Here is a 25595-nt window from a genome sequence, read left to right on the forward strand (position 1 = left end):
TTGTGGAAGTTTGCTATGTGCAGACTGGCTGCTGTGTTTCCTACATTACATTTCCAAAGTACTTTGGGATTTCCGGTGGTTGTGGAAGGCACTAAGGCCTTCTTTTACGTTTATTAATAAAATATGCATTGATCGTTAGTGATATTTTGAAAAATAGAATTCTATTAAGAATAAAAAAGTTCATATTAAAAATCTTTTATCTGCATGCACTTTGTTATAAATTCTTAGAATCATAATAATAATCTGTGAAAATCCCCTAGTCGCCACATTCCGGCGCCTGTTTGGGTATACAGAGAGAGAATTCAGGGGGCGCGATTCTCCGACCCTCCCACCGGGTCAGAGAATCGCCGGTGGCCGGCGTGAATCCCGCCCCCGCCGTGTCCCGAATTCTCCGTCACCGGAGATTCGGCGGGGGCGGGAATCGCGCCGCGCCGGTCGGCGGAAATCGCGGCAGTCGGCGGGCCCACCCCCGGCGATTCTCCGGTCCGCGATGGGCCAAAGTCCCGCCGCTGTCAACCCACGCCAGCCGGCGTGGATTTAACCACCTTTTCGAACGGTGGGACAAGGCGGCGCGGGCGGGCTCTGGGGTCCTGGGGGGGGGGGGGGCGCGGGGCGATCTGGCCCCGGGGGTGCCCCCACGGTGGCCAGGCCCGCGATTGGGGCCCACCGAACTGCGGGCGGGCCTGTGTCGTGGGGGCACTCTTTTCCTTCCGCCTTCGCCTTGGTCTTCACTATGGCGGAGGCAGAAGAGATCCCCTCCACTGCGGATGCGCGGGGATGCCGTGAGCGGCCGCTGACGCTCCCGCGCATGCGTCGCACGGCAAAGTAATTTCCGCGCCAGCTGGCAGGGCGGAAATCACTCCAGCGTGGGCCAAGCCCGTCAAGGTGAGCGCTCGGCCCCTCAAGATGCGGAGAATTCCACACCTTGGGGGCGGCGTGATGCCGGACTGATTCGCGCCATTTTTGGCGCTGGTCGGCGGACATCGCGCCAATTGCGGAGAATCCCGCCCAGGATGTCCAATTCACCTAATAAGCACATCTTGCTGGACTTGTGGGAATAAACTGGAACAGCCGGCCAGAGGAAACCCACGCAGACACAGGGAGAACGTGCAGACTCCGCACAGACAGTGACGCAAGCCAGGAATCAAACTCAGGTCCCTGGTACTGTGAAGCAACAGTGCTAACCACTGTGCGACCGTGCCACCCATTTGGAACCTCTACAGTGCAGAAGGAGGCCATTCAGCCCATCGGGTCTGCGCCGACCCTCTGAAAAAGCACCCTAACCTAGGCCCAATCCCCCATCCTATCCCTGTAACCCCATCCAGGGACAATTTAGCATTTCCAATCCACCTACCCCACACATCTTTGGACATTGAGAAGAAACCGGAGCACCCAGAGGAAACTCCAGCAGACATGGGAAGAATGTGTAAACTCACATAGTCGCCGAGGTCAGAATCAAACTCGGGTCCCTGGTGCTGTGAGGCAGCAGTGCTAACCACTGTGCCACTACGTTACCCGCCCACCAAGACGATATTTATAACAGAAATTATGGGCCAAATTTAATGCCCTCCACTTTAGCGAGTTTGATGCAGGGAGCATTTAATCAGGCGGGAGGGTGGCAGGTGAGATCCCCACCGACTTTCCACCTTCACCCCATTGAGTCCATGGATGGTCTTCCCACGTCACCACAAACTGAGACCGTTCAGTGGGGAATTAACGCCCATTTACCATCTCTGGAATTCAACCAGCAGGGGGTGGGAAACTCGCCATGCAAGAAGCCCGAAAAGCAAAATCTGGCATGTTTGCTTGTGGGCATCTGGGGAGGTCCCTCGCTGTCAGGCAATCGGTGTCTCATCAAGGGACCCAGCATCAGGAAGGGGGGGGCCCTTGCTGCTAAGAAACTCCGCAGCAACCTCAATCCTGCGACCCTCCCACTTTTACTCACATGTGCCTGTATCCTAGCCCTCAGCTGGGTGTACTAACTCTGAGTGGCCGGCGGTTTTCAGTGGGCAAGACTTTCACCGCTGGGGTCTTTGGACACAAGGAAGGCACACTAACTATGTCTGGTTAATGCCTCACTGGCGCTGAATGTAATGGGCCTTCACAAAAAGCAGGGCTCTCACCGGTTATCCAGCTAGCAGGCACGACCCCATCACCTCCATCATATACCACCCTACCTATGTAAATGAGTCACATTGCAATTACAGCCTCCCACCAGCGATGGGATCTTTACTGATAGGCGGATGGTCATTACAGTGTGACATGTTTACATTGTCTGTTCCATTACAAATATAGACATAGGAACTTGGATTGGAAAATTCAAATAAGGCCGGAATTTCTGACTTTAAAATAGTGACTGAGCTGTGCTGGGGGTCTCTAATTCTGTTTGCCCTGGATTAAGTTTTGCGTGGAATCTCAGTATCAGTCCCCCAGGAGATCGAGGCTGGAATTCTCTGGCCGTTTGCTGGCGGTGGGATTTTCTGGTCCCGCTGCCAGCGCAACCTGCGGGTTTCCCAGTGGCGTGGCAGAGAATCCCACTGCCAGTGAACGTCCAGAGAAGTTGGTGGGGATCGCAGCTGCCACCCTCCTGCCCGATTAAATGCCCCCTGTCACCAAACTCGCTATAGAGGAGGGCATTAAATTCTGCCCATAATTTCCGTTAGTGCACCGCCAACTGTTGCTGAGAAACACACGGCTGGAAGGCCAGAGAATCCCATCGTGACTCACATTTGGCTCCCTCTATTTCATATCCACATGCTGCATCTCAGTGACATCATCCAAAAACACTACATTCACTTGTCCCCCCCCCCCTCCTGGGGTTACGGGTATAGGGCGGGACGATCTGCATGAGGCTGAAACCAAACCAGTCTTCACTGCCGCTGGGTCAGAATCCTGAAACTCCCTCCCTAACAGCACATTGGGTGTACCTACACCACGTGGACTGCAGCGGTTCAAGAAGGCAGCTCACCACCTTCTCAAGGGGCAATTAGGGATGGGCTGTGACACCCACATCCCATGAACGAGTAAGAGTAAATACGTCCTGACAGTTGGATGCCTCCGAGTGAGCCTAACATAGTGACAAAGATCCACACTGGACACATTAACCTGTCCAATCTCTCCATGGAACCGCCCTGACCTGCAAACTGTTTCCAGTAACTTCTATTTCGATTTCAATTTGCAAGTGTCTGTAGATATTTTCTATTAGAAAAAAAAGCTTCTTGCACCTGTATATATTTTTCTGTCACTCTCCACATATTAGGCTGTGAGAAAGTTTCTTATTCCCATAGTGAAAAATCTGGGCTGAAATGCTGAAACCTCTCAGTAAGTACATGCTGGGAGATTAAAAGGGATATTGCTTATTTGCATATTTTCCACAAGTAAACGTATCCCAGGAATAATTTCACTTATGTAAATTTATGTAAATCGCAGCTATCCTGGTGGAACAAAGGCTTGAAATTATATTGCGTGAGTGAGGGAGAGGGAGAGAGAGAGAGAGAGACCCCGTTTACAGCGGAATGTAATAAAATCCATGTAAAGCAGCGAAGCAGATTCTCTGGGAAATGGTTCGGGTGGAAATGTTCCCTAGTGAAAAGCGAGTTTGCTCAGAACTGGCAGTGCATCTTGTTTTAATTTTGTTGCTGAAAGTTTTACAAACAGGACATGGGAGCTTGAAGGTTGCTGGAGTTTGCCCGGCTGTGTGATAAATGAGCAGACACAGAGACAGTCCTCGCTTTTTGTACAAATTCAATGGAGCTTGGCTAAAGGACACCCCTGCTGTTCCAGCTACTGATCTAACATTCCAGAACATCAGTGCCTTCGACTGCCTCTTTAATTGCACATTAATCCCTCCCCCTATCCTTTAAGATCCACATGTACAGTCTTAGTGAACTTCCCAAAGCTGTCGGAAAACACAACCTACACTGGCCAACTTTGCAGACAAAGAACTTTCTCTCGCATCCAGAATCCCTGGATTCTGGTTGCTGCTTCTTCTGGAGAGGCTTAAATTGTAAATTCCCTTCTGCAGCCGGTATGACCATCCAAACTGAACCACCAGAATTCTGTCACAGACATTTTCAAGTCAGGAGTGAGCCAAGTTTTAGTAAGTGAGGTGTGCAGGATGTAAGAGTCAGTTCTGGATGATACCCTTGGGAGATCTGCTCTGGGACTTTAAGCAGGTGGGTTAGCACGATAGCATAGTGGTTAGCACTGTTGCTTCACAGCTCTAGGGTCCCAGGTTCGATTCCTGGCTTGGGTCACTGTCTGTGTGGAGTATGCACGTTCTCCCCGTGACTGCATGGGTTTCCTCCGGGTGCTCCGGCTTCCTCCCACTAGTCCCAAAAGACGTGCTGTTCGGTAATTTGGACATTCTGAATTCTTCCTCTGTAGATCCGAACAGGCGCCGGAGCTTGACAACTAGAGGGTTTTCACAGTCACTTCATTGCAGTGTTAATGTAAACCTACTTGTGGCAATAAAGATTGTTATGTAGACAGCCTCGCCATATGGGCAGCACGGTAGCATTGTGGATAGCACAATTGCTTCACAGTTCCAGGGTCCCAGGTTCGATACCGGCTTGGGTCACTGTCTGTGCGGAGTCTGCACATCCTCACTGTGTGTGCGTGGGTTTCCTCCGGGTGCTCCGGTTTCCTCCCACAGTCCAAAGATGTGCGGGTTAGGTGGATTGGCCATGCTAAATTGCCCATAGTGTCCAAAATTGTTGGGTGGGGTTACTGGGTTATGGGGATAGGGTGGAGGTGTGGACCTTTCCAAGAGCCGGTGCAGACTCGATGGGCCGAATGGCCTCCTTCTGCACTGTAAATTCTATGATTCTATGATTACTGATTTAAAATTAGTCCATAAACCCAACCGTGCAATCATCCACTTTGCTTTATGATCTGGGATTCCACCTTTGTTTAAAGAAGTGTTGCTCTGAAATTAATGTAATTTAAATTTGTAAACATTCGGCAGATAGGGGCTCCCTTTCATTGATTTAGTCTGAGAAAACTCAAAAGTCAGAATAATAAAGCAGGCTGGAAATATATTTCTTACAAAAGTTGTGGTTTCCACAACAATTGGGTTTGAACAAGAATCTCCGTCACAAAGAGAGAGAGGGAGACAGAGAATTACAGAAAGAGCCATGCAGGCAGTCAAAGCATGAGAGAGACAAACAGACAGGGTAACAGGCACAGGGAAATATTGAGATTCACAGAATCACAATCAGAGACACACAGGGAGACACAATCACAGAGAAAGAGTGTATCAGGCAGGGGAGGAGGCACACAATCAGAGAATCACAGATAGAGAAAAAAAGAGAGAAAGAGATAGGCAGGCAGAGTTACAGCGAAAGAGAGAGAGAGAGACAGAGCGGGAGAATGAGACTGAAAGGAAGACAACGAGACGATGAGACAGAGAGAATGAGGCAGAGAGAGAGAAGAGATTGACGTAGATTCCAAGGTAGTAACAATGAGAGCGAAAGCACCAACAGGGAGTAAGAGTTCCCCTTGTTGATAATCGGACTATATCTCTCGGAGATTAGAGAGCCGACAGAATTCATTGGTCTATTTAAATGTCTGGGGCGCGATTCTTCGTTGGCCGGCGGTGAAATCGGGCAATGCAATTGGGCAGAGAATCGGTTTCGACGCCGAAATCATGGCTGGCTGGTTTTACGCCAAATCGCAATTCTCCGTCGCCTCGACAGCGGCCTCAATGTGTTCTGGAACGCTTGTACAGTAAACACCGTTGTCATATCATTAGCCAGCCTGACCCGGTATTCTCCGGGGTCTCCGCGATTCTCCGCCAACAATGGGCTGAATTACCAATGGCGAGGTTCACTTGTGCTTTTAGAAATCGTGAAACTGGCGCTGTGGCTGCTGAGAGAGCGAGAGGGGGGACGGAAGGTGTCCAACATCACCATAGTTTCCTGACAGTTGTGCCGCTGGCCGGGTGCTTCTGCCAGGGCTGGGAGGAGTAGCGGGTGGTGGCCAGGAGGTGGGCTGTGAGGTCGGGGTGGACGGGCACGGAACACCATTGCTGCAGCCAGCAAGGCAGCCATGCAACTGTGCGTACCACTGACTGCCCACGGGTCGTATGGGTCCCCCCAGGCCACCCCCCAGTTGCACTCTGGCCCCAGTCAACCCATCAGTGGGATGGGCCCGCTCCAGCGCAACCAGAGCCATCTTGTTGGCTGGGATGGTGTGTGTGGAGGTGGGGAGCCATTGGGGGGGGGGGGGGGGGGGGGGGGGTGTCTTGTCAGCCTCCTGAGTGTCAATCGTGTATCTGGTGAATCCAGTACTGTTTCCCATTGGAATCGATTGTATTCCATGTAGCGCCAATGCTAATCCCTTAACAGTCGCTGAATGGATCTAGGTGTGGTGCCATTTTGCTGTCGTGGAAGTCCACAAATCCTGCCCCGGCATCAACACTTAGGGCTGGATTCTCCGATTTTGAGGCTATGTCCGGAGCATGTGTCTAGTCTTACGACGGAAAAGTCGGCACCGTCCGCGCCCCGATGCTTCGTCCAGTGAGGGCCTAGTAAAAGCCCCGGCATTCCCTGCAGGTATGACCGGAAAATTGCCATGTCCGTGGCCGCGCATGTGCACGGCGGTGACCTGCAGCGGTCGCGCCGCACAACATCGTGCCGACCGCGCGCGGACCCAGCCTGCCAGATAGTGCCCCCCGTAACTCCCCTTGCCACCCCCGGACTACCCCCACCAATCCCCCCAGCCCCCACCGAAGCCCCCAGGCCAGCGGAACGGCTCCCCTCCCCCCCAATCTGTGGTGGCGGTGGACACAGTTCACAGCCGCCGCGCGAGGTTGACAAAACCTCAGAGCGCAAGTGATCCACGCTGTTGGGAAGATGCCCCATCAGGGGAGGAGCGCCAGGAGAGGACATTCAGGTGACGTCCTGAGGCCATCCCAACGGTGTGCAGCGGACTCACCAACGATGCCGTTTTGGAGAGTGCACAGCATCTGAAAATAGGCACCATCCCCGATTTCGGTGTCAAAAGGGATTCTCCGCCCAATCGCCGAATTCCATTTCGGCATCGTCAATCGGAGAATCCGCCCTTAGTCTCAGGAACAGGTAATCCAGCCGCTGCCATTTCATTAACCTGACTTCACAGAGAATTTAATGATAGATACTTATTTAAGAATACTGCACGAATATTAACTAATAATTAGTCCATTTGAAGTATTTCCTGGTGTGTTTACAACATTCTCCATCCCCCCAGCTCCGTTTTCCGGTGCGACGCACCCTCGCCGGCAGTGGGATTCTCCATTCCCACAGCCGGCCAATAGGGTTTCCCATCATGGCCACCACTCGACGTCGGGAAACCCACGGGTGTGTGTGCGCTGCCGGCGGAGCGGAGGGTCCGGCTGTCGGAGGATCCCACGGGGCACGTTTCAATATGATGGAACGTTTCAGAGGAACTGTTTGATTTCCATTTTCACAATCAGGCCAAGAAGAAGTTTTTAAATAGCAGCTCACTCGCAGTCACCTGGTTATGGAGTCAGCTAACTTCCCCAGAAACTGAGTCAGCTCACTCCCAATTACCGAGTCAGCTCACTCCCAATTACCGAGTCAGCTCACTCCCAGTTACCGAGTCAGCTCACTCCCGGTTACCGAGTCAGCTCACTCCCGGTTCCCGAGTCAGCTCACTCCCAATTACCGAGTCAACTCACTCCCAATTACCGAGTCAGTTCACTCCCAATTACCGAGTCAGTTCACTCTCTGTTACCGAGTCAGCTCACTCCCGGTTCCCGAGTCAACTCACTCCATGTTACCGAGTCAGCTCACTCCCAATTACCGAGTCAGCTCACTCCTATGTTATTCTCTAAGTCTGAATAAAGATTGTCTTCCAGTTAACACAAATACTTTATTCAATAGGTTCGTTCTGTTTCCAGAGCTTAACTAGATATAATACAGTCAAGAGGTATGACCTGTGAAGCTAAGGTAAACTGCCTATGCTGAGCTGTCTCTGTCGCTGCTGCTCACTAGCCCTGTGCTTCTGAAAGAGGCGGATCCTTCCTTGGGCTGGACTCTTTATACCCATCTCTGATGCTGCCTCTAGTGATGCTGTGGCTGTTACATCTGTCTGTAGTCCCTGGTGTATGTGCAGATGTATGTACAGATGTACAGATCACTACATCCCCCCCTTTTATTTGACATGTAATCTAGACTGGCCTCAAGAAAACTGTACATAACAAGGGGTGAGAATATGCAAATCTGCACACTGTGAAAATGATAAAAGTAATCCAGAAACAATTAACTGTTGGGAATCATTCGTGAGAAATGTCCATATCCGTCTTGTGCGTGTGTTGAAGTGTCGTTACAAATCTAGCCGGTCGGGTGCATTACGGCTTCTGCTAGAGCGCCTTAACGGTGGTAGTAGGGATGATGGTTTGAAGTCAACAAGAGTACTGTCTGGCGTTGTGTGGCGAGGAACGTCCTGTGGACAAATGGACTCGGTCAAGTCCAGTGTGGAAAATATTGGCATTGTAGGTCGAATCTCTAATAGATCCCGGCGGTTATGGCGAAAAAGTATTCCCGAAGACGATTTGACAATGTAGGCCCGCGGTGCCTCCTGCCTGATCACCGTGGCTGACTCAGACCATCCGCCTCCTGGGTCCCTGATTCTGATGGTATCACCTATTGTCAGTGGCTTGAGTGGGATCGCATGTTGATCGTAGTATAGTTTTTGTTTGGAGCAAAGCGTCCACATGTCGTCGAGAACCGATGCGTTGCCGGGGTCTCGGAATTGCTTTGCCGGTAGGGTTGTCCGGATGTCTCTGCCGAAGAGCATTTGCACTGGCGACAGTCCTGAGCTCAATGGGGTTGCTCGGTACGATAACAGAGCTAGGTTGATGTGGGAACGTGACTCGGCTGCTTTGCTGATGAGTCGTTTAATGATGTGGACACCTTTTTCCCCTGTTCCATTTGATTGGGGGTAGCGATTCTGTGTCGCACCGTTGTCTGACCTCGACTGTTTCCTGTGTTTGTGGTATTGATTCTGTGTGTCATCGTTCGTGAAAGCTGTTTTGCTTGTTTGTTCTGGAGCAGATGTGAATTTGTGAGATTCTTTATCATGCCATGGCATGTTTGTAGTCTTGTCATTGTTTTGCAGTGTGCTGTGGCATTGTCCTTCACGTGCAGAGTTGTACCATGTTGTACAGGTCATTGTTTCATTGTTGTGTTTCTGTCATTTCTGTCTTGGTTGTTTTCGTTGGCGTTCTTGTTGTTGTCGTTCTTGTTGTTCTTTTGGTCGCACTTGTTGATTCTGTTTTTGTTGTTTTCGCTTTTAATCTTTTTCTTGTCGTGCTTGTTGTTTCTGGGATGCTTCTTGGTGCTTTTGTCGTTCTTGTTGCGCTGCATGTTGTTTTTGTTGTTGCTGTTCTTGTTTCTGCTGCGCTGCTTGCGGTTTTTGTTGTTCTTGTTGCGCTCAATGAGTGTGCCATGTGGATAATTTGAGTCCTTGTCACAGTTATTGGTGTCAGTGTCCTTTGTGGTATCTGCTACATTGAATGTTTCTTCTTGAGAATTGTGAGAATGATCTGATGTTGCATTGATGTTGGTGACATCAGTCATTTGTGGTGGATTTGATTCCTTTTTTTTGCTTCCTTGGTACTCCTCTTCCAGAGTCATTTCTGGTTCACTTGAATCATCATTGATTTCTAGATGCTCCTCTTTTGGAGTCATTTCAGGTTCACTTGAATTATCATTGATTTCTTGGTGCTCCTCTTTTGGAGTCATTTCAGGTTGATTTGAATCATCTGTGATCTCTTTGTGCTCCTTTTCTGGAGTCAAAATCTTCAGGATTTCTATTGACGTGGTCTCTCTGGACCCATGGGTGGCCGTCCTCTGGTTATTGAGTGCTTCTGTGCAGACGAGCTGAGATATGTCAGTCTCGCTGTGATCCTGCACATTCTGTATGGGAATTGTGATTTCTTCGTTACTTGTCTCACATACAGTGGGTAGACATTTAGTGTCTTCTTCTGGTGGCTCAAATAAGCTTGATCGATCTTCATAGTCTTGTTCATGCATGGCGTTCGCTATGGAGTGTTTGCTTGCTTCCATTTTTGAGTCTGTCACTGAGCTGTCTGTGGAGGCTTGCGTCGCTCTCTTTGTGGAGGCTCGCGTCGCTCTCTTTGTGGAGGCTTGTGTCGCTCTCTTTGTGGAGTCCTTCATTGCTCTCTCTGTGGAGTCCTTCATCGCTCTCTGTGTGGAGTCTGTCATCGCTCTCTCTGTGGAGTCGTGCAGTGTTCTCGCTGTAGAGTCGATCTGTGCTCTCTCAACGGAGTCGTTCTGTGCTCTCTGTGTGGCGCTGTCTTCGTCTTGGGTATTGCTGTCATCCAATGTACCGACGATCTGCCATGGCATCATGGTATTGGATTCATCTACCATGAGAAGAGTCGTATTGAGCTTTTCAACCGTGTTGCTGATGCTATGATCAGGATCTCCGAATAACTCAGCCATGTCTGAGCAGTATTGTGTGTATTGTTCGATGGACAAATCATCACTTTTTGTTTCGGAGTTGTGATCGTTCTCTTCATGTTCAATGAACAAATCATCTTCTTGTGTGGAGGCTGGGACCCTTCGTGGTGCGTGAACCACTCTCTGTTTCTTGGCGTCAGGCCGCAGCATAATCCTGCACTCAGGAGTCGGGATGTCATATATGCTGGGCTGATGATTCCCCATTCCGAAGAAGTAATCGTCGGGGTCTTCACGGTACAACACTAGTTGTGGTTCGGATTTGGTACTGGGGTAGCCATCTCCCAAGATGAAATCTTCGTCTGAGTCGTAGTCTACAAGGACCATATCATCTTCTAGGGCGGTGCTAACTGCTTGTTCCAGGGTGTTGTGAAAGGTATTTTCAACTGCTGGTGTAAGTTCGGGCATTGTTCTCTCTTTTGAGGCAAGAAAATTGGGTTTTGCAGCTTTAAATTTCTTTCCGTTCGTTTCCGTGCATTTCCCTTTTAAGTGGGTGTGTCTTGGTCCTCTGACATCATGACGCACGTGACGTCATGCGTAGGACTCGATTGCCCATGCGCACACCGAGTTTCCTGTACTGTGCCCTCTTTTCGCAACTGAGCTTGTGCGACTCCTTTCTCAAGATGGCTGCCGCTCAGAACCTCCGTCTTTTTCCAATTCAACCCTGCCTCCGCCTCGTGGTGAGTGTTCACGCCATTTTTACCGATTTTGTTTTCTAACTGATGATTCTGTGTTTGTAGAGACTCAAAGTACTGATTTTGTTTTTGTTCATAAGCAAGGCATTTTTGTATAGTGATTTCTAGAGTTAGATATTAATTTTGTGAAAGTTCTTCCCTCAAATTTTTGTCAGATAGTCCAGAAATTAATTGAAGCATTATCACAGTGTCTCTGAAATCAGCATAATCACAGCCTTGTGGTATTAACTTGAGATTTGTAATAAAATCAGAGATGGGCCCTCCGTTTCTCTGACAAGAGTTAAATCTTTCCAGCATCTCACCGGACTGACCGTTACAAAGTTCAGCAAATTTTCTGAGTATAACATCTACTTTGGTGTTGTCCTCACCTTCTAAGTAATTAAAGCAATTATAGATTCCTCTAGCTTCATGCCCTCCTGTTGAGAGTGGTAGGGCTATTTTTGTTGCGTCAGAGGCAGTGCTTAAATCATTAGCTGTGATAAATATTTGGAACTGCTGTTCAAACATTTTCCAGTTATAACTTAAATTACCAGTGTTTCCAGCTGCCATGGAGTTCCAACAAGTTCCATCGAATCAGTTAGTCATCGAGGATCCATTTGCTGCGAAGTCTTCCACAGTCGAATATCCGGTTTAAGTTTTTCTTCTCTTGCTGGTGTCTAGCTAGATTTCTTAATCACTCCTGGTATCATATGTTATTCTCTAAGTCTGAATAAAGATTGTAGACTTCCAGTTAACACAAATACTTTATTCAGTGGGTTCATTCTGTTTCCAGAGCTCAACTAGATATAATACAGTAAAGAGGTATGACCAGTGAAGCTAAGGTAAACTGCCAATGCTGAGCTGTCTCTGTCGCTACTGCTCACTAGCCCTGTGCTTCTGAAATAGGTGGATCCTTCCTTGGGCTGACCCCTTTATATGCTGCCCTCCAGTGATGCTGTGGCTGTTACATCTGTCTGTAGTCCCTGGTGTATGTGCAGATGTATGTACAGATGTACAGATGACTGTAACTCCCAATTACCGACTCAGTTAACTCCCAATTACCGTGTCAGTTCACTCCCGGTTACCGAGTCAGCTTACACCCAATTACCGAGTCAGCTCACTCCCAATTACCGAGTCAGCTCACTCCCAATTACCGAGTCAGCTCACTCCCGGTGACCGAGTCAGCTCACTCCCGATTACTGAGTCAGCTCACTCCCAATTACTGAGTCAGCTCACTCCCAATTACCGAGTCAGATCACTATCGGTTAACGAGTCACCTCACTCCCAATTACCGTGTCAGCTCACTCCTGGTTCCTGAGTCAGCTCTCCCCCAGTTACCGAGTCAACTCTCTCCGAATTACCGAGTCAGCTCACTCCCAATTTCCAACTCTGCTCACTCCCAATTACTGAGTCAGCTCACTCCCAATCACCGAGTCAGCTCACTCCCGGTTACCGGTCAGTTCGCTCCCAATTACCGAGTCAGCTCACTCCTAATTACCGAGTTAGTTCACTCCCAATTACCGAGTCAGCTCACTCCCAATTACCGAGTCAGCTCACTCCCGGTTACCGAGTCAGCTCATACTCAGTTACCGAGTCAGCTCACAACCAATTACCGAGTCAGCTCTCCCGGTTACCGAGTCAGCTCACTCCCAATTGCCGAGTTAGTTCACTCCCAATTACCGAGTCAGCTCACTCCCAATTACCGAGTCAGCTCACTCCCGGTTACCGAGTCATCTCAAACTCAGTTACCGAGTCAGCTCACTCCCAATTACCGAGTCAGCTCTCCCCGGTTACCGAGTCAGCTCACTCCCAATTGCCGCGTTAGCTCACTCCCGGTTACCGAGTTAGCTCACTCCCAATTGCCGAGTTAGCTCACTCCCGGTTACCGAGTTAGCTCACTCCCAATTACCGAGACAGCTCTCCCCGGTTACCGAGTCAGCTCACTCCCAATTACCGAGTCAGCTCACTCCCGGTTACCGAGTCAGCTCACTCCCGGTTAAAGAGTCAGCTCACTCCCGGTTAAAGAGTCAGCTCTCTCCCAAATACCGTGTAAGCTCTCTCCCAATTAGCGAGTCAGCTCACTCCCGGTTACCGAGTCACCTCATGCCCAGTTACCGAGTCACCTCACTCCCAAATACCGAGTCAGCTCTCCCCGGTTACCGAGTCACTCACTCCCAATTGCCGAGTTAGCTCACCCCCGGTTACCGAGTTAGCTCACTCCCAATTACCGAGTCAGCTCTCCCCGGTTACCGAGTCAGCTCACTCCCAAATACCGAGTCAGCTCACTCCCGGTTACCGAGTCAGCTCACTCCCGGTTACTGAGTCAGCTCACTCCCAATTACTGGGTCAGCTCACTCCCAATTACCGAGTCAGATCACTATCGGTTAACGAGTCACCTCACTCCCAATTACCGAGTCAGCTCACTCCCGGTTCCTGAGTCAGCTCTCCCCCAGTTACCGAGTCAACTCTCTCCGAATTACCGAGTCAGCTCACTCCCAATTTCCAACTCTGCTCACTCCCAATTACTGAGTCAGCTCACTCCCAATCACCGAGTCAGCTCACTCCCGGTTACCGGTCAGTTCGCTCCCAATTACCGAGTCAGCTCACTCCTAATTACCGAGTTAGTTCACTCCCAATTACCGAGTCAGCTCACTCCCAATTACCGAGTCAGCTCACTCCCGATTACCGAGCCAGCTCATACTCAGTTACCGAGTCAGCTCACTCCCAATTACCGAGTCAGCTCTCCCCGCTTACCGAGTCAGCTCACTCCCAATTGCCGAGTTAGTTCACTCCCAATTACCGAGTCAGCTCACTACCAATTACCGAGTCAGCTCATTCCCGGTTACCGAGTCAGCTCAAACTCAGTTACCGAGTCAGCTCGCTCCCAATTACCAAGTCAGCTCTCCCCGGTTACCGAGTCAGCTCACTCCCAATTGCCGCGTTAGCTCACTCCCGGTTACCGAGTTAGCTCACTCCCAATTGCGGAGTTAGCTCGCTCCCGGTTACCGAGTTAGCCACTCCCAATTACCGAGTCAGCTCACTCCCAATTACCGAGTCAGCTCACTCCCGGTTACCGAGTCAGCTCACTCCCGGTTAAAGAGTCAGCTCACTCCCGGTTATAGAGTCAGCTCTCTCCCAAATACCGTGTAAGCTCTCTCCCAATTACCGAGTCAGCTCACTCCCGGTTACCGAGTCACCTCATGCCCAGTTACCGAGTCACCTCACTCCCAAATACCGAGTCAGCTCTCCCCGGTTACCGAGTCACTCACTCCCAATTGCCGAGTTAGCTCACCCCCGGTTACCGAGTTAGCTCACTCCCAATTACCGAGTCAGCTCTCCCCGGTTACCGAGTTAGCTCACTCCCAATTACCGAGTCAGCTCACTCCCGGTTACCGAGTGAGCTCACTCCCGGTGACCGAGTCAGCTCACTCCCGGTTACTGAGTCAGCTCACTCCCAATTACTGAGTCAGCTCACTCCCAATTACCGAGTCAGATCACTATCGGTTAACGAGTCACCTCACTCCCAATTACCGAGTCAGCTCACTCCCGGTTCCTGAGTCAGCTCTCCCCGTTACCGAGTCAACTCTCTCCGAAATAATGAGTCAGCTCACGCCCAATTTCCAACTCTGCTCACTCCCAATTACTGAGTCAGCTCACTCCCAATCACCGAGTCAGCTCACTCCCGGTTACCGGTCAGTTCGCTTCCAATACCGGTCAGCTCACTCCTAATTACCGAGTTAGTTCACTCCCAATTACCGAGTCAGCTCACTCCCAATTACCGAGTCAGCTCGTACTCAGTTACCAAGTCAGCTCACTCCCAATTACCGAGTCAGCTCTCCCCGGTTACCGAGTCAGATCACTCCCAATTGCCGAGTTAGTTCACTCCCAATTACCGAGTCAGCTCACTCCCAATTACCGAGTCAGCTCATACTCAGTTACCGAGTCAGCTCACTCCCAATTACCGAGTCAGCTCTCCCCGGTTACCGAGTCAGCTCACTCCCAATTGCCGAGTTAGCTCACTCACGGTTACCGAGTTAGCTCACTCCCAATTACCGATTCAGCTCTCCCCGGTTACCGAGTCAGCTCATTCCCAATTACCGAGTTAGCTCACTCCCGGTTACCGAGTCAGCTCACGCACGGTTAAAGAGTCAGCTCACTCCCGGTTAAAGAGTCAGCTCTCTCCCAAATACCGTGTAAGCTCTCTCCCAAATACCGAGTCAGCTCACACCCGGTTACCGAGTCACCTCATGCCCAGTTACCGAGTCACCTCACTCCCAAATACCGAGTCAGCTCTCCCCGGTTACCGAGTCACTCACTCCCAATTGCCGAGTTAGCTCAACCCCGGTTACCGAATTAGCTCACTCCCAATTACCGAGTCAGCTCTCCCCGGTTACCGAGTCAGCTCTCTCCCAAATACCGTGTAAGCTCGCTCCCAATTACCGAGTCAGTTCACTCCCGGTTACCGAGTCACCTCACGCTCAGTTACCGAGTCACCTCACTCCCAATTACCGAGTCTGCTTTCCCCGGTTACCGAGTCAGCTCACGCCCAGTTACAGAGTCACCTCACTCCCAATTACTGAGTCAGCTCTCCCCGGTTACCGAGTCAGCTCACTCCCAATTACCGAGTCAGCTCACTCCCAGTTACCGAGTCAGCTCACTCCCGGTTTAAGAGTCAGCTCACTCCCGGTTAAAGAGTCAGCTCACTCCCAATTACCGAGTCAGCTCTCCCCGGTTACCGAGTCAGCTCACTCCCGGTTACCGAGTCAGCTCACTCCCGGTTAAAGAGTCAGCTCACTCCCGGTTAAAGAGTCAGCTCACTCCCGGTTAAAGAGTCAGCTCTCTCCCAAATACCGTGTAAGCTCGCTCCCAATTACCGAGTCAGCTCAATTACGGTTACCGAGTCACCTCACGCCCAGTTACCGAGTCACCTCACTCCCAATTACCGAGTCAGCTCACACCTGGTTACCGAGACAGCTCACTCTCAGTTACCGCGTCAGCCCACTACCAGTTACCGAATCAGATTACTACCGGTTAACGAGTCAGCTCACTCCCAATTACCGAGTTAGCTCGTACTCAGTTACCAAGTCAGCACACTCCCAATTACCGAGTCAGCTCTCCCCGGTTACCGAGTCAGATCACTCCCAATTGCCGAGTTAGTTCACTCCCAATTACCGAGTCAGCTCACTCCTAATTACCGAGTTAGTTCACTCCCAATTACCGAGTCAGCTCACTCCCAATTACCGAGTCAGCTCGTACTCAGTTACCAAGTCAGCTCACTCCCAATTACCGAGTCAGCTCTCCCCGGTTACCGAGTCAGATCACTCCCAATTGCCGAGTTAGTTCACTCCCAATTACCGAGTCAGCTCACTCCCAATTACCGAGTCAGCTCATACTCAGTTACCGAGTCAGCTCACTCCCAATTACCGAGTCAGCTCTCCCCGGTTACCGAGTCAGCTCACTCCCAATTGCCGAGTTAGCTCACTCACGGTTACCGAGTTAGCTCACTCCCAATTACCGATTCAGCTCTCCCCGGTTACCGAGTCAGCTCATTCCCAATTACCGAGTTAGCTCACTCCCGGTTACCGAGTCAGCTCACGCACGGTTAAAGAGTCAGCTCACTCCCGGTTAAAGAGTCAGCTCTCTCCCAAATACCGTGTAAGCTCTCTCCCAAATACCGAGTCAGCTCACACCCGGTTACCGAGTCACCTCATGCCCAGTTACCGAGTCACCTCACTCCCAAATACCGAGTCAGCTCTCCCCGGTTACCGAGTCACTCACTCCCAATTGCCGAGTTAGCTCAACTCCGGTTACCGAATTAGCTCACTCCCAATTACCGAGTCAGCTCTCCCCGGTTACCGAGTCAGCTCTCTCCCAAATACCGTGTAAGCTCGCTCCCAATTACCGAGTCAGTTCACTCCCGGTTACCGAGTCACCTCACGCTCAGTTACCGAGTCACCTCACTCCCAATTACCGAGTCTGCTCTCCCCGGTTACCGAGTCAGCTCACGCCCAGTTACAGAGTCACCTCACTCCCAATTACTGAGTCAGCTCTCCCCGGTTACCGAGTCAGCTCACTCCCAATTACCGAGTCAGCTCACTCCCAGTTACCGAGTCAGCTCACTCCCGGTTTAAGAGTCAGCTCACTCCCGGTTAAAGAGTCAGCTCACTCCCAATTACCGAGTCAGCTCTCCCCGGTTACCGAGTCAGCTCACTCCCGGTTACCGAGTCAGCTCACTCCCGGTTAAAGAGTCAGCTCACTCCCGGTTAAAGAGTCAGCTCACTCCCGGTTAAAGAGTCAGCTCTCTCCCAAATACCGTGTAAGCTCGCTCCCAATTACCGAGTCAGCTCAATTACGGTTACCGAGTCACCTCACGCCCAGTTACCGAGTCACCTCACTCCCAATTACCGAGTCAGCTCACACCTGGTTACCGAGACAGCTCACTCTCAGTTACCGCGTCAGCCCACTACCAGTTACCGAATCAGATTACTACCGGTTAACGAGTCAGCTCACTCCCAATTACCGAGTTAGCTCACTCCCGGTTCCTGAGTCAGCTCTCTCCCAGTTACCGAGTCAGCTCTCTCCGAATTACCGATTCAGCTCACTCCCGGTTACTGAGTCACCTCACTCCCAGTTACCGTGTCAGCTCACTCAAAATTACGGAGACAGCTCACCCCCGGTTAGCGAGTCAGTTCGCTCCCGGTTACCGAGTCAGCTCAGTTCCGGTTTCCGAGTCAGCTCACTCCCAATTACCGAGTCAGCTCACTCCCGGTTCCTGAGTCAGCTCTCCCCCAGTTACCGAGTCAACTCTCTCCGAATTACCGAGTCAGCTCACTCCCAATTTCCATCTCTGCTCACTCCCAATTACTGAGTCAGCTCACTCCCAATCACCGAGTCAGCTCACTCCCGGTTACCGGTCAGCTCGCTCCCAATTACCGAGTCAGCTCACTCCTAATTACCGAGTTAGTTCACTCCCAATTACCGAGTCAGCTCACTCCCAATTACCGAGTCAGCTCACTCCCGGTTACCGAGTCAGCTCATACTCAGTTACCGAGTCAGCTCACTCCCAATTACCGAGTCAGCTCACCCCGGTTACCGAGACAGCTAACTCTCAGTTACCGCGTCAGCCCACTACCAGTTACCGAGTCAGATTACTACCGGTAAACGAGTCAGCTCACTCCCAATTACCGAGTTAGCTCACACCCGGTTCCTGAGTCAGCTCTCTCCCAGTTACCGAGTCAGCTCTCCCGAATTACCGATTCAGCTCACTCCCGGTTACTGAGTCACCTCACTCCAAGTTACCGTGTCTGCGCACTCAAAATTACGGAGACAGCTCACCCCGGTTAGCGAGTCAGTTCGCTCCCGGTTACCGAGTCAGCTCACTTCCGGTTACCGAGTCAGCTCACTCCCAATTACCGAGTCAGCTCACTCCCGGTTCCTGAGTCAGCTCTCCCCCAGTTACCGAGTCAACTCTCTCCGAATTACCGAGTCAGCTCACTCCCAATTTCCACCTCTGTTCACTCCCAATTACTGAGTCAGCTCACTCCCAATCACCGAGTCAGCTCACTCCCGGTTAGCGGTCAGTTCGCTCCCAATTACTGAGTCAGCTCACTCCTAATTACCGAGTTAGTTCACTCCCAATTACCGAGTCAGCTCACTCCCAATTGCCGAGTCAGCTCACTCCCGGTTACCGAGTCAGCTCATACTCAGTTACCGAGTCAGCTCACTCCCAATTACCGAGACAGCTCTCCCCGGTTACCGAGTCAGCTCACTCCCAATTGCCGAGTTAGTTCACTCCCAATTACCGAGTCAGCTCACTCCCAATTACCGAGTCAGCTCACTCCTGGTTACCGAGTCAGCTCATACTCAGTTACCGAGTCAGCTCACTCCCAATTACCGAGTCAGCTCTCCCCGGTTACCGAGTCAGCTCGCTCCCAATTGCCGAGTTAGTTCACTCCCAATTACCGAGTCAGCTCACTCCTAATTACCGAGTCAGCTCACTCCCGGTTACCGAGTCAGCCATTACTCATTTACCGAGTCAGCTAACTCCCAATTACCGAGTCAGTTCTCCCCGGTTACAGAGTCAGCTCACTCCCAATTGCCGAGTTAGCTCACTCGCGGTTACCGAGTTAGCTCACTCCCAATTGCCGAGTTAGCTCACTCCCGATTACCGAGTTAGCTCACTCCCAATTACCGAGTCAGGTCTCCCAGTTAGCTCACTCCCAATTACCGAGTCAGCTCACTCCCGGTTACCGAGTCAGCTCACTACCGGTTAAAGAGTCAGCTCACTCCCGGTTAAAGAGTCAGCTCTCTCCCAAATACCGTGTAAGCTCCCTCCCAATTACCGAGTCAGCTCACTCCCGGTTACCGAGTCACCTCATGCCCAGTTACCGAGTCACCTCACTCCCAAATACCGAGTCAGCTGTCCACGGTTACCGAGTCACTCACTCCCAATTGCCGAGTTAGCTATCTCCCGGTTACCGAGTTAGCTCACTCCCAATTACCGAGTCAGCTCTCCCCGGTTACCGAGTCAGCTCACTCCCAATTACCGAGTCAGCTCACTCCCGGTTAACGAGTCAGCTCACTCCCGGTTAAAGAGTCAGCTCACTCCCGGTTAAAGAGTCAGCTCTCTCCCAAATATCGTGTAAGCTCGTTCCCAATTACCGAGTCAGCTCACTCCCGGTTACCGAGTCACCTCACGCCCAGTTACCGAGTCACCTCACTCCCAATTACCGAGTCAGCTCACGCCTGGTTACCGAGACAGCTCACTCTCAGTTACCGCGTCAGCCCACTACCAGTTACCGAGTCAGATTACTACCGGTAAGCGAGTCAGCTCACTCCCAAATACCGAGTTAGCTCACTCCCGGTTCCTGAGTCAGCTCTCTCCCAGTTACCGAGTCAGCTCTCTCCGAATTACCGATTCAGCTCACTCCCGGTTACTGAGTCACCTCACTCCTAGTTACCGTGTCAGCTCACTCAAAATTTGGGAGACAGCTCACCCCCGGTTAGCGAGTCAGTTCACTCCCGGTTACCGAGTCAGCTCACTTCCGGTTACCGAGTCAGCTCACTCCCAATTACCGAGTCAGCTCACTTCCAATTATCGAGTCAGCTCACTTCCGGTTCCCAAGTCAGCGAATACCCGGTTCCCGGTGCGGCTCACTCCATGTTACCGAGTCAGTTCACTCCCAATTTCCAACTCAGCTCACTCCCGGTTACCGAGTCAGCTCACTCCCAATTACCGAGTCAGCTCACTTCCAATTATCGAGTCAGCTCACTTCCGGTTCCCAAGTCAGCGAATACCCGGTTCCCGGTGCGGCTCACTCCATGTTACCGAGTCAGTTCACTCCCAATTTCCAACTCAGCTCACTCCTAATTACCGAGTCAGCTCACTCCCGGTTACCGAGTCAGCCATTACTCATTTACCGAGTCAGCTAACTCCCAATTACCGAGTCAGTTCTCCCCGGTTACAGAGTCAGCTCACTCCCAATTGCCGAGTTAGCTCACTCGCGGTTACCGAGTTAGCTCACTCCCAATTGCCGAGTTAGCTCACTCCCGATTACCGAGTTAGCTCACTCCCAATTACCGAGTCAGGTCTCCCAGTTAGCTCACTCCCAATTACCGAGTCAGCTCACTCCCGGTTACCGAGTCAGCTCACTACCGGTTAAAGAGTCAGCTCACTCCCGGTTAAAGAGTCAGCTCTCTCCCAAATACCGTGTAAGCTCCCTCCCAATTACCGAGTCAGCTCACTCCCGGTTACCGAGTCACCTCATGCCCAGTTACCGAGTCACCTCACTCCCAAATACCGAGTCAGCTGTCCACGGTTACCGAGTCACTCACTCCCAATTGCCGAGTTAGCTATCTCCCGGTTACCGAGTTAGCTCACTCCCAATTACCGAGTCAGCTCTCCCCGGTTACCGAGTCAGCTCACTCCCAATTACCGAGTCAGCTCACTCCCGGTTAACGAGTCAGCTCACTCCCGGTTAAAGAGTCAGCTCACTCCCGGTTAAAGAGTCAGCTCTCTCCCAAATATCGTGTAAGCTCGTTCCCAATTACCGAGTCAGCTCACTCCCGGTTACCGAGTCACCTCACGCCCAGTTACCGAGTCACCTCACTCCCAATTACCGAGTCAGCTCACGCCTGGTTACCGAGACAGCTCACTCTCAGTTACCGCGTCAGCCCACTACCAGTTACCGAGTCAGATTACTACCGGTAAGCGAGTCAGCTCACTCCCAAATACCGAGTTAGCTCACTCCCGGTTCCTGAGTCAGCTCTCTCCCAGTTACCGAGTCAGCTCTCTCCGAATTACCGATTCAGCTCACTCCCGGTTACTGAGTCACCTCACTCCTAGTTACCGTGTCAGCTCACTCAAAATTTGGGAGACAGCTCACCCCCGGTTAGCGAGTCAGTTCACTCCCGGTTACCGAGTCAGCTCACTTCCGGTTACCGAGTCAGCTCACTCCCAATTACCGAGTCAGCTCACTTCCAATTATCGAGTCAGCTCACTTCCGGTTCCCAAGTCAGCGAATACCCGGTTCCCGGTGCGGCTCACTCCATGTTACCGAGTCAGTTCACTCCCAATTTCCAACTCAGCTCACTCCCAATTACCGAGTCAGCTCACTCCCAATTACCGAGTCAGCTCACTCCCGGTTCCTGAGTCAGCTCTCCCCCAGTTACCGAGTCAACTCTCTCCGAATTACCGAGTCAGCTCACTCCCAATTTCCACCTCTGCTCACTCCCAATTACTGAGTCAGCTCACTCCCAGTCACCGAGTCAGCTCACTCCCGGTTAGCGGTCAGTTCGCTCCCAATTACTGAGTCAGCTCACTCCTAATTACCGAGTTAGTTCACTCCCAATTACCGAGTCAGCTCACTCCCAATTACCGAGTCAGCTCACTCCCGGTTACCGAGTCAGCTCATACTCAGTTACCGAGTCAGCTCACTCCCAATTACCGAGTCAGCTCTCCCCGGTTACCGAGTCAGCTCACTCCCAATTGCCGAGTTAGTTCACTCCCAATTACCGAGTCAGCTCACTCCCAATTACCGAGTCAGCTCACTCCCGGTTACCGAGTCAGCTCATACTCAGTTACCGAGTCAGCTCACTCCCAATTACCGAGTCAGCTCTCCCCGGTTACCGAGTCAGCTCACTCCCAATTGCCGAGTTAGTTCACTCCCAATTACCGAGTCAGCTCACTCCCAATTACCGAGTCAGCTCACTCCCGGTTACCGAGTCAGCCATTACTCATTTACCGAGTCAGCTCATACTCAGTTACCGAGTCAGCTCACTCCCAATTACCGAGTCAGCTCTCCCCGGTTACCGAGTCAGCTCACTCCCAATTGCCGAGTTAGTTCACTCCCAATTACCGAGTCAGCTCACTCCCAATTGCCGGGTTAGCTCACTCCCGGTTACCGAGTTAGCTCACTCCCAATTGCCGAGTTAGCTCACTCCCGGTTACCGAGTTAGCTCACTCCCAATTACCGAGTCAGGTCTCCCAGTTAGCTCACTCCCAATTACCGAGTCAGCTCACTCCCGGTTACCGAGTCAGCTCACTACCGGTTAAAGAGTCAGCTCACTCCCGGTTAAAGAGTCAGCTCTCTCCCAAATACCGTGTAAGCTCCCTCCCAATTACCGAGTCAGCTCACTCCCGGTTACCGAGTCACCTCATGCCCAGTTACCGAGTCACCTCACTCCCAAATACCGAGTCAGCTGTCCACGGTTACCGAGTCACTCACTCCCAATTGCCGAGTTAGCTATCTCCCGGTTACCGAGTTAGCTCACTCCCAATTACCGAGTCAGCTCTCCCCGGTTACCGAGTCAGCTCACTCCCAATTACCGAGTCAGCTCACTCCCGGTTAACGAGTCAGCTCACTCCCGGTTAAAGAGTCAGCTCTCTCCCGGTTAAAGAGTCAGCTCTCTCCCAAATATCGTGTAAGCTCGCTCCCAATTACCGAGTCAGCTCACTCCCGGTTACCGAGTCACCTCACGCCCAGTTACCGAGTCACCTCACTCCCAATTACCGAGTCAGCTCACGCCTGGTTACCGAGACAGCTCACTCTCAGTTACCGCGTCAGCCGACTACCAGTTACCGAGTCAGATTACTACCGGTAAGCGAGTCAGCTCACTCCCAAATACCGAGTTAGCTCACTCCCGGTTCCTGAGTCAGCTCTCTCCCAGTTACCGAGTCAGCTCTCTCCGAATTACCGATTCAGCTCACTCCCGGTTACTGAGTCACCTCACTCCCAGTTACCGTGTCAGCTCACTCAAAATTTGGGAGACAGCTCACCCCCGGTTAGCGAGTCAGTTCACTCCCGGTTACCGAGTCAGCTCACTTCCGGTTACCGAGTCAGCTCACTCCCAATTACCGAGTCAGCTCACTTCCAATTATCGAGTCAGCTCACTTCCGGTTCCCAAGTCAGCGAATACCCGGTTCCCGGTGCGGCTCACTCCATGTTACCGAGTCAGTTCACTCCCAATTTCCAACTCAGCTCACTCCCAATTACCGAGTCAGCTCACTCCCGGTTCCCGAGTCAGTTCGCTCCCAATTACCGAGTCAACTCACTCCTAATTACCGAGACAGCTCATTCCCGGTAACCGAGTGAGTTCCAACTCAGTTATCGAGTCAGTTGACTCCGGGTTACCGAGTTAGTTCACTCCCAATTACCGAGTCATCTCACCCCGGTTACCGAGTCAGCTCACTCGTAATTACTGAGTCAGCTCGCTCCCAGTTACCGAGTCAGCTCACTCACAGTTACCGAGTAAGCTCACTCCCGGTTACCGAGTTAGCTCACTCCCAATTGCCGAGTTAGCTCACTCCCGGTTACCGAGTTAGCTCACTCCCAATTACCGAGTCAGCTCTCCCCAGTTACCGAGTTAGCTCACTCCCAATTACCAAGTCAGCTCACTCCCGGTCACCGAGTCAGCTCACTCCCGGTTAAAGAGTCAGCTCACTCCCGGTTAAAGAGTCAGCTCTCTCCCAAATACCGTGTAAGCTCCCTCCCAATTACCGACTCAGCTCACTCCCGGTTACCGAGTCACCTCATGCCCAGTTACCGAGTCACCTCACTCCCAAATACCGAGTCAGCTCTCCCCGGTTACCGAGTCACTCACTCCCAATTGCCGAGTTAGCTCACTCCCGGTTACCGAGTTAGCTCACTCCCAATTACCGAGTCAGCTCTCCCCGGTTACCGAGTCAGCTCACTCCCAATTACCGAGTCAGCTCACTCCCGGTTACCGAGTCAGCTCACTACCGGTTAAAGAGTCAGCTCACTCCCGGTTAAAGAGTCAGCTCTCTCCCAAATACCGTGTAAGCTCCCTCCCAATTACCGAGTCAGCTCACTCCCGGTTACCGAGTCACCTCATGCCCAGTTACCGAGTCACCTCACTCCCAAATACCGAGTCAGCTGTCCACGGTTACCGAGTCACTCACTCCCAATTGCCGAGTTAGCTATCTCCCGGTTACCGAGTTAGCTCACTCCCAATTACCGAGTCAGCTCTCCCCGGTTACCGAGTCAGCTCACTCCCAATTACCGAGTCAGCTCACTCCCGGTTAACGAGTCAGCTCACTCCCGGTTAAAGAGTCAGCTCTCTCCCGGTTAAAGAGTCAGCTCTCTCCCAAATATCGTGTGAGCTCGCTCCCAATTACCGAGTCAGCTCACTCCCGGTTACCGAGTCACCTCACGCCCAGTTACCGAGTCACCTCACTCCCAATTACCGAGTCAGCTCACGCCTGGTTACCGAGACAGCTCACTCTCAGTTACCGCGTCAGCCGACTACCAGTTACCGAGTCAGATTACTACCGGTAAGCGAGTCAGCTCACTCCCAAATACCGAGTTAGCTCACTCCCGGTTCCTGAGTCAGCTCTCTCCCAGTTACCGAGTCAGCTCTCTCCGAATTACCGATTCAGCTCACTCCCGGTTACTGAGTCACCTCACTCCCAGTTACCGTGTCAGCTCACTCAAAATTTGGGAGACAGCTCACCCCCGGTTAGCGAGTCAGTTCACTCCCGGTTACCGAGTCAGCTCACTTCCGGTTACCGAGTCAGCTCACTCCCAATTACCGAGTCAGCTCACTTCCAATTATCGAGTCAGCTCACTTCCGGTTCCCAAGTCAGCGAATACCCGGTTCCCGGTGCGGCTCACTCCATGTTACAGAGTCAGTTCACTCCCAATTTCCAACTCAGCTCACTCCCAATTACCGAGTCAGCTCACTCCCGGTTCCCGAGTCAGTTCGCTCCCAATTACCGAGTCAACTCACTCCTAATTACCGAGACAGCTCATTCCCGGTAACCGAGTGAGTTCCAACTCAGTTATCGAGTCAGTTGACTCCGGGTTACCGAGTTAGTTCACTCCCAATTACCGAGTCATCTCACCCCGGTTACCGAGTCAGCTCACTCGTAATTACTGAGTCAGCTCGCTCCCAGTTACCGAGTCAGCTCACTCACAGT

General features: G+C 51.7%; 1 protein-coding gene across 5 annotated transcripts in view; it reads right to left on the minus strand.

The window, feature by feature from the left end:
• LOC140406188 (transcription factor RFX4-like) overlaps positions 1 to 11863 on the minus strand; it is a 107026-nt gene extending 95163 nt beyond the window's left edge. For 2 of the 5 annotated variants that reach the window (XM_072494329.1, XM_072494327.1), the window contains exon 1: positions 11710 to 11862. In XM_072494329.1, the coding sequence (XP_072350430.1) occupies positions 11710 to 11748 (39 nt within the window). In that variant the 5' untranslated portion in view covers positions 11749 to 11862. Of the gene's footprint in view, positions 1 to 11709 lie in introns of all 5 variants that reach the window. The other 3 variants (XM_072494331.1, XM_072494326.1, XM_072494330.1) reach the window with 2 other exon arrangements.
• Positions 11864 to 25595: the final 13732 nt, after the last annotated feature.

Source organism: Scyliorhinus torazame, unplaced genomic scaffold (assembly GCF_047496885.1).
Source record: "Scyliorhinus torazame isolate Kashiwa2021f unplaced genomic scaffold, sScyTor2.1 scaffold_347, whole genome shotgun sequence".
In the NCBI taxonomy this organism is placed as follows: domain Eukaryota; kingdom Metazoa; phylum Chordata; class Chondrichthyes; order Carcharhiniformes; family Scyliorhinidae; genus Scyliorhinus; species Scyliorhinus torazame.